This window comes from Bubalus kerabau, chromosome 8, assembly GCF_029407905.1.
Source record: "Bubalus kerabau isolate K-KA32 ecotype Philippines breed swamp buffalo chromosome 8, PCC_UOA_SB_1v2, whole genome shotgun sequence".
Lineage (NCBI taxonomy): Eukaryota > Metazoa > Chordata > Mammalia > Artiodactyla > Bovidae > Bubalus > Bubalus kerabau.
The window spans coordinates 34332362-34341899 of NC_073631.1; the positions used below are offsets into that span (position 1 = coordinate 34332362).

The 9538-nt window shown below is 44.2% G+C and overlaps 1 protein-coding gene across 1 annotated transcript; it reads left to right on the forward strand.

The window, feature by feature from the left end:
- Nucleotides 1-1234: 1234 nt before the first annotated feature.
- On the forward strand, nucleotides 1235-6305 carry IL6 (interleukin 6). The gene is made up of 6 exons (XM_055589979.1): nucleotides 1235-1332; nucleotides 2330-2386; nucleotides 2554-2744; nucleotides 3846-3959; nucleotides 4681-4827; nucleotides 6097-6305. Exons 1-6 carry the CDS (start codon nucleotides 1296-1298, stop codon nucleotides 6250-6252), a joined length of 702 nt encoding a protein of 233 aa, XP_055445954.1. The 5' UTR covers nucleotides 1235-1295; the 3' UTR covers nucleotides 6253-6305.
- The last annotated feature ends 3233 nt before the right edge of the window (nucleotides 6306-9538 follow it).

The window sequence follows — 9538 nt, forward strand, 5'->3', positions numbered from 1 at the left end:
CTTTACCACAGCGAACTGCTATTATCCCAGTTTTATAGATGAGCAATCAAGGGGCACAGATCCTTGGCATTTCTTAGCCAGGGTCAGACAGCAAGTGGCAGAGCTGGGCTTTAAAGCCAAGCTGTGTGAACTCAAGAGCCAGTGCCTCTACCATGTACCTGACCATAGGAAATCGCCTCAGCATCATCTAGACAATGGGAAATTATAGTGTGTATATACTTGTGTACAAGTGTGTGTGTGTGTACACAATATATGAACCAACAATGTAAACACAGAGATGAGTACGTAGGTCGCCAAGAACACCTCACCAGATTAGGGTAACAGAGGATTTAGTTGAAAACACCACAGGTTGGACACTATCTCTGGGAAGAGGAGCTGGGAAGGAAGGAGACCAACTTCTTCTCCCATGCTGCCCTAATGCTCTGTCCCAACATTTTATCATGCACATGTACTTCCTGTTTTTAAAACTTTTAATTGAAAAAAAAATCTGTATGCTGTTGATTCACTGTATGAAATTTACTGAGTCATATTTTATAAAAAATGGAAATATGAGACGAAGCAGTCCCACACTACAGAGGCCTAGCACGTGCATTGCAGGGGAGCCAGGAGTGGTGGTTTCATTCAGTACAGGAGGCTTGGTTGGGGGCATCTGAGTAGCTCAAGACCCAAGAGCACTAAAAGCGACACCATTCAGCTATCCTCTGCCATTTTCATTTTCAAACTCCAAACCGAGCTACCACCACTACAGGATCTGCCTCTCAATTTAGAAAGTCAGTGAAAGAATGAATGACCTCGCGTTCCCCAATAGGCAGGTCCCAACATGTTGTGCACAAAACAAAACTTAAGTAAATCGATTTGTGTTTTAAATACCCTAGCTGAGGTCCCTGTTTTAGCAATCCTGACAAGATCCTCTTTGCAAAGTAAAGAAGTTGATTGTGATGTTAACACTGTGTTTTGTAAACAAAACATACAAAAAAAAGAGGGCTTTTTTTCCCTTGGTGTCATACAAGGGTCCTACTTGCTGTCTGGAGCCAATCTTCTGAGCTGTCTGGGTGTCTGGGAGACTGGGGGGAACGGCCTGGTATACAGATCATTTGCATGAAACCAAGGACCCTCTTGCAAAAGATATTGTAAGGACCGAGGAAGCCTCTACAAGCTCAACCCAACATGGAAGCCTGAGGCATTGGAGGGGAAGTGTGATTCCAAACCCAGAGTCCTGTTCTATCAGTAGATTTCTTCTCAGTTGCCTCTGGATTCAAATCAAGTCATACAGCTATGAACACAAGCTCCAGAAAATGCCACAAGATCCTCCTCTGACATACTACCAAAGAGGTGAGTGGTATTCTCCCTACTTCTACCCTGAACCCAGTGGGTGTCGGTAAATTGAGGACACCAGCAGACCCAGCACCCACCCAGGGTCCTCCCAGTGGGAGCAGGATCACCCTATAGCCAGTGGTAGGGATAGCACCAGCATCACAAGACAACCTCCTTGGACAGAGATCAGGGTCTTCATGGGGAACGTCCCCAAAAGGCCACTAGGGAATGAGCAGGGCTGTACTGATCTGGCCCAAGTGAGCAGGCGCAGGTGAGGAGGAAGCTGGCAGATGCCTTGTGGCGGCATTTATGTGTGAACCCCCACTGCACCTGGAGACTCCTAGAGAAAGTGCACAAGATGTGGGGGGAGTCAGGAGGTTCTGCAACAGCTGGCCACAGTGAGAGCCAGGAAATAACAGTACCGCTGAGGGCTCACAGTATCCTTTTTGAGGGAGTGGACGGGTGGAGAGGCTCCTAGTATCTTATTTGTAATCCCAGGCCAGCGGGCTGTGGAGTGGTCTGAGGAAACTGAGGTCAGAACATCTTAGGTTTTTTACAAATACAAATAAACTGGAATACTAAAGTCTAACCACTGGTAATTAAAGTATTTTTAAAATCATAGTCAGCCTTAGCTTCTCCCCACCCGCTACCCCTCTAAAACTCTGTGCATGATTTCAGCTTTACTTTTTCTCAAGACATGCTAATGTGCTGAGTCACTAAAAAAAAAAAGTAAAGAAAGAGTGATCCAGCTTCTGAGGACTAGCTTTAGTAATGATCTAAGCTTCTACGCGGCACTTTTTGCCCTGGTTTGATTCCTGTGATGCTAAAGGACGTCACATTGAGCAATCTTAATAAGGTTTCCAATCAGCCCCACCCGCTCTGGCCCCACCCCCACCCTCCAACAAAGATTTATCAAATGTGGGATTTTCCCATGAGTCTCAATATTAGAGTCTCAACCCCCAATAAATATGAGACCGGGGATGTCTGAGACTCAGTCTGCCCTCGGGCCCACCAGGAACGAAAGAGAGCTCCATCTGCCCTCCAGGAACAGCTATGAACTCCCGCTTCACAAGTAAGTGAAGGAAATCCTTAGCCCAGGAACGGCCTGGCAGCCGAGCGGCGAGGGAGGTGGGCGTGTGTCCGCTGCTGTGAGGGCTGGCGGGCGGCCAGCAGCCAGAAGCACAGCTCCCCCAGCGGCACAGTCTGCTCACTGGCTGCTCTCCCTCTGCTCTGTCACAGGCGCCTTCACTCCATTCGCTGTCTCCCTGGGGCTGCTCCTGGTGATGACTTCTGCTTTCCCTACCCCGGGTCCCCTGGGAGAAGATTTCAAAAATGACACCACCCCAGGCAGACTACTTCTGACCACTCCAGAGAAAACCGAAGCTCTCATTAAGCGCATGGTCGACAAAATTTCTGCAATGAGAAAGGAGGTGGGTAGGCTCGCTCCAGGGTGATGAGTGCCCATGTGGGCATCTATTTCCTTGCTCTTGGATGTGAATGGGGGCTTCTGCATTGGGAGGTCTTTGCTGGGTTTGGAGGCAGTTCAGACTTGAAGCCAAAGGGGCAGACTATGCCCTGTAATTTCTCCTCTGCTCCTGGTCTCAGATGGTTCCTTTTCATCCTGAAAAATATACAGTGGCGCTGGGATCCCTGCCCCCTGGCCCATTCTCAGCTCCATTCTTGGCATGAGCTGTGGATCACACTGCCTCTCAGGATTTCCTTTTCCATAACCAAAAAATAAGGTCTGTCAATTTTTTTGTGTGATTTGGACTTTAGGAAGATTAAAAAGCACCACCTGAAATGACTGTTCAGCTTCTCAGGACAGTCACAGTACCTTTAGGTTATGCCAGCCCAGAGGTTAGGGATTCCCCAAAATCATTCTGGCATGTAAGACGCATACCTGATAGTCCACCAAAGTGGCAAAATCACCCATAGGCTACAGCAGCTCCTAAGCTTTAAATGTAAGGTAGTTTGGCTCTGCTTTGGTAGAAAGAAAATAATACAGGAGAGGCAACTGGGAGTCCCAAATCTAACTCTGATTCTGCTGGACAAGATTTGTGATCTTGGGCAAATTCTTCAGCACCTCTGGGCTCCATCTGTAAAATTATGGAATTGGACTAGATGATCTGAAAGATCCCTCCAGCTGGGACATATAATTCTGGCTCAACTTATAGTCATCCAATTATTATCAAAATTCCTATCATTTATTATGTTACCTACTATGTGCTGACACTTTATAAAATATTGTTTTGTCCTCACAATAAACTTAATGGGGAGGTTTTTCATTATCCCCAACTTGCAGATATAAGAACACTGAGACTGGGAATAGGTAACAACCATGAAGTCAGAGGTGAGGCTAGAACTGAACCCATGTGCCCATCTTCTGTAGAGCTCACTTGCCTGGGTGCTAATGGACTGTGACTTCACTTTTCTTAGAGAACTTCCTGGCCATGATAGATCATGCATCAGCCCTCTAGTGGTGTGAGTTTTAGGGGCATTTATAAGATAACGGTTCTGATATTCTTTCCCAGATATGTGAGAAGAATGACGAGTGTGAAAGCAGCAAGGACACACTGGCAGAAAATAAGCTGAATCTTCCAAAAATGGAGGAAAAGGACGGATGCTTCCAATCTGGGTTCAATCAGGTACAAATGCATTACGTTCACTTTTCACTACTCCCTAGTCAAAAGTTCTCCCTCTTGCATGAAGCATCTGTATACATAAAGACCAGGCAGGCAATGAAGAAGGGGATTAATATAAAGAACACCATGTAGATTTCATGAGGAGGCTGATATTAAAGGCAACTTATTTTTTAACAACTTCGTCAAATATAGCCCCTCTGGGCTGGGATTTTCACCACTGTCAAGTGTTAGGAAACCCCAGAGGTTTAGCTAGTTCATCATGGGTAAGGTGGTCCAGGAATCTTTCTCCTCTTTGGCTGCCCTTAGCAGGATCTAGGCCTGCCCTCCCTTCTGAGATCATTCTCTACACCCTTCTCCTTCAGACAGTGCAGTAACCTCCACTGACTTCTGCTTATTTCATAAAAGGAGGTTTCACCCTGACATTGACAAGGGCAGGAGTGCAGCCAGAGGGAAGAGCATTATGGGGTGTAACAGAGGATGGCCCCTTGCCATAATCTAGCATCGACTGGGCTTTGGGAAACATTTAAGTGGTGCCTCTCGTTGTGCAGGTATTTTAAATGGGGCAGCTAATGCTGTCCAATGTCTCAAAACATGATGCTTAAGAAGTACTTGAAGTTCCCTGGAGGGGAACAGGCAGAAGTTGCTGAATTATAGCAATTTAAATTTCTAAAATCAATTATGCCTTGCTGGCAAAAACCAATTTTCCCACTGTCTTTCCTCTTAGGCGATTTGCTTGATCAGAACCACTGCTGGTCTTCTGGAGTATCAGATATACCTGGACTACCTCCAGAATGAGTATGAGGGAAATCGGGAAAATGTAAGGGATTTGAGGAAAAATATCAGAACACTGATCCAGATCCTGAAGCAAAAGGTGAGTGTCCCCTCGCCTGACTCAAAGAAGGCAGCCTAGACAACTCGGCAGTGCAAAGCCAATTCAAAAGAGATGGCTGTGTGTAAAGGAAAAGATCTGACAAATATTTCCTGATAGTTAAAGCTTTTTCTTTTTCCTGTCTTCTGCAAATGACATCAATAAGTATATTTAAAACTCAGTTAAGGGTGAGAGTTTTAACATTAACTTCTAAAAGTTTAAGAAATAAGGGAAAAAAGTATCTGTAGAGGCAGAAGGAAGCATATCCAACCTCAAGTAACCATCCATAATAACAAAGAACAGAGAGCACAAAAATTATTTAAGATTGCCAAATGACATTCTTGTTATTATGGTAGTTTCAACTCCTTTCCCATACTCTTTTGCTGAGGAGTTAATGCAGAGAAAAGGCTAAAGGCTGGAAGAGCAGGTACCAAGGGCTTTGGTCACTACCAGCTAGCCATTCAAATGCCACATGGCATAAGCTTGATGGCACAGTTTGCAGATGAGCCAAAGCACAGAGAGAATGAGAAGCAGGCACATGGGTGCTAATCCTGCCTCCCTTTCCTAGCTGAGTCCCTTATACCAGGGCTTCTCCCCGTCGAAGGTGCAGACAAGTTTCCCAGAGGATCTTGTTACAGTGTGGAGTCTGACTCAACAGGTCTGGGGTGAGACCTGAGACTCACATTTCTAACAAGCGCATGGCGATGCTGAGGTTGCAGTGCTCCAGGATCACAGGTGGAGGTGTGAGGCCTTCCGCCATGACTTAGCTCCAAGTCAGTGGGTCTATGGAAAAATCTTTCCCAATTCTCTTTAGCCGCCAGAGCAGCTGACTCTTAATGGATGTCAGATGGATGGGTGAGTGCAAAGCCAAAGAAAAGTATTAGAGTTAGAGGGCCCCAAAGAACCCATTAAAATACCTTTAACTAAAAGTTATTTATACATCTACTGAATTCTAACTTTGTGCTAGGCACTGTTTAGGATGACAGAAGACAAGTAAGATACGATGGCTACTCGTGAGATGCTTATGGTCCAACAGAGACAGAGCAGCAAAACGTATCAGAGCTCAGTTGCTGTGAGAGGGTCTCATGCTGGGTGGGCTCAGAGCAGAGGGACCTCCCCCTATCTGGGCGAGTCAAGGCCAGTGGCCCCCATCTGCTCCTTCACTCCAAATTTGTTTGAATATCTTCCCACAGGCCACAGCGCCTCTCCACTGCAAAATACTTCTTCAATATTTAAACAATTCCTTTTGTTTTGTGTTCCCTTCATGTAAAGATCGCAGATCTAATAACCACTCCAGCCACAAACACTGACCTGCTGGAGAAGATGCAGTCCTCAAACGAGTGGGTAAAGAACGCAAAGATTATCCTCATCCTGAGAAACCTTGAGAATTTCCTACAGTTCAGCCTGAGAGCTATTCGGATGAAGTAGCTGGGGCTTCCATGATTGTGGTAGTTCCTGGGCATTCCCTCCTCTGGTCAGAAACCTGTCCGCTGGGCACATAACTTATGTTGTTCTCTATGAAGAACTAAAAGTATGAGCGTTAGGACACTATTTTATCTTTAATTTATTGATATTTAAATATGTGATTTTGAGTTAATTTATATACATGATAGGTATTTATATTTTTATGAAGTGCCACTTGAAATATTTTATGTATTTGGTTTGAAAAAGTAACATAAAAATGGCTATGTAGCTTGAATGTCCTTATTGTTTTGGAGACAAATCATTTCTTGAAATGTGTAGGCTTACCTCAAAAAATCTGCTAACTTATGCATATTTTTAAAGGCATATTTATATTGTATTTATATAATGTTTAGGCTGTTTTTATAACAATAAACTTCTTTTTTAAAGAAAAAAAAAGCAACTAAACCTCTGTGTGTGTCCCATGAAGCTTAGTATAAACAAGTTTCTGTCACTACCACCACCACTAAAACAAAAAGCTGCAGTCACCTGGAGGAAGATGTAATTGAGCACCTATTGCATGCCAGGCACCGAGCACAATGAATTGCATGCATCATATTTAATCCTTGCATTTGCACACTTTTCTCTGGAGGTGGGAGAATAAGTGATTCCCTTAGTTACCCAGCTGAAAAGTAAACCACAGGCCCGGTCTTCCTGCCTCCAGGCTCCCTACTCTTAACCTTTAGGTCCTCTGCCTCCCAGGGAACTGACAGATGATGTAGAAAATCCCAAGAAAATACAGGGAATACATTTTAAAGATGCAATCACACACCTTTAAGATGGTATAACCACTTACAGAAGACATAGCAATATGCAAGCTTCTGAATAATAACTAGAAGTTTATATTCCTGGGTTCCTCAAACTGCACAGATCTGTCCATCACAGCAATGACCATACTGTATCACATCTTAAAATGGGTAGATTTTTCTTTCCAGTCAGCATATGGGTTCCACAAGAAGGAAGACTCTATTTATTCATCTTTGCATCCTGAGCCCACAGCCCAGAACATGAACATTCAATTCAGTTCAGTCACTCAGTCGTGTCTGACTATTTGTGACCCCATGGACTGCAGCACGCCAGGCTTCCCTGTCCATCACCAACTCCCGGTGTTTACTCAAACTCATGTCCACTGAGTCAGTGATGCCATCCAACCATCTCATCCTCTGTCATCCCCTTCTCCCACCTTCAATATTTCCCTGCATCTGGGTCTTTTCCAATGAGTCAGCTTTTCGCATCAGGTGGCCAAAGTATTGGAGTTTCAGTTTCAGCATCAGTCTTTCCAATGAATATTCAGGACTGTTATCCTTTAGTATGGACTGGTTGGATTTCCTTGCAGTCCAAGGGACTCTCAAGAGTCTTCTCCAACACCACAGTTCCAAAGCAACAATTCTTCGACACTCAGCTTTCTTTATAGTCCAACTCTCACATCCATGCATGACTACTGGAAAAACCACAGCCTTGACTAGATGGAACTTTGTTGGCAAAGCAATGTCTCTGTTTTTTAATATGCAGCCTAGGTTAGTCACAGCTTCTCTTCCAAGGAGCAAGTGTTTTTTAATTTCATGGCTGCAATCACCATCTACAGTGATTTTGAAGCCCAAAAAAAGTCTCTCATTGTTTCCATTGTTTCCCCATCTATTTGCCATGAAGTGATGGGACCAGATGCCATGATCTTAGTTTGTTGAGCTTTAAGCCAACTTTTTCACTCTCCTCTTTCACTTTCATCAAGAAGCTCTTTAGTTCTTCTTCGCTTTCTGCCATAAGGGTGGTGTCATCTGCATATCTGAGGTTATTGATATTTCTTCCAGCAATCTTAATTCCCGCTTATGCTTTATCCTGCCCAACATTTCACATGATGTACTCTGCATATAAGTTAAATAAACAGCGTGACAATATACAGCATTGATGTACTCCTTTCCCGATGTGGAACCAGTCTGCTGTTCCATGTTCAGTTCTAACTTTTGCTTCTTGACCTGCATACAGATTTCTCAGGCGGCAGGTAAGGTGGTCTGGTATTCTCATCTCTTTAAGAATTTTCCACAGTTTGTTGTGATCCACACAGTCAAAGCAGGCCCCAATTAACATTTACTGAATGAAGAAACCACACATAGATAATCAAACCTAAGATACTTCAATTCTTAGGGATATATGCTGTTGGTCAATGAGTGGGGAAGTTACTAGTGCTGTGCGCTTATGAGTCTTTATCTTAAGGGAAAAAACAGTAAGACTTAGGAAGAAACATTCTAAGACCTTCTAGAGGAGACAGTGACTAGTCAGTGCATGTATATCTGCCTCCATTTTCTTTCCCACCAGCGATATTCTCCATCCGCCTTCTCCTCTTACCCCAGCTGAGAGTGGTGCTAAGAGAGACAATCTGGGGAAGTGCACATGGTCCCTACATCTCATATCAATGCTATGTTGGGAACTTGGCACAGATTTCCCCTTTTAAGTCCCAGCCATATAAAGTCTGTCTTCTTAGTAAAGCTTTTCCCACCCTAACCACCACAGATGTCTTCCTCTGGGGGAGGAGTTCTGCTCAGCAAGGGAAAGTCCACAGGAGTCAAGAACTGAGAGGAGTTAAACAAGAGAAGAGCCACATAATCTGCTTTCTAGAAACCATGCATCACAAGCAGGTTTCTGAAAATCAGAACTAAATTCAAAGAGCAAGAGAAAAAGCAGTTAACAAACACCTCCACTCTTCAAAAGAGAGTGTGTGAGCATCATATATGTTAGGTGATGCTGGGGATGCAAAGGTGAACAAGTAAACATGTTTGTTCATGTGGTTTACGGCAGGAAGGCAGACATCGAACCAAGGATGTAAATGTGAGGAGGTTTACAAAAGAGAAATGTGAGGCATACCAAGAACCCTATCACGGGCCCCAGTAGTGGAGGCATCGAACTCTCTCTGGGGAGGGCAGTAATGGAGGCTTAATTGAGGAAGAGGGGTTCAGGCTGAGATGTGGAAGATAATATAGGAGTTAGCCAGGCCAAGATGGGTGGGAAGAGCATTCCAGCCTGAGGGAACAGCATGTGGCAGTGGTTTGAATCCACAAAGTGCACACTATGGTTGAGACCATGAAAAATACATGATGTCCAGGGCATAAAGAATGAGAAAAAGGATAGCTGAAAGTGGATGGAGAGGAAAGCTGAGACCAGACTGAGAGCATCAGAAGCCATATTAATATAAAAATATAATTTACAAAAGCCATAAAACATTGACGGTATTTAAGGAGTAGAACGACATCTGTGATGT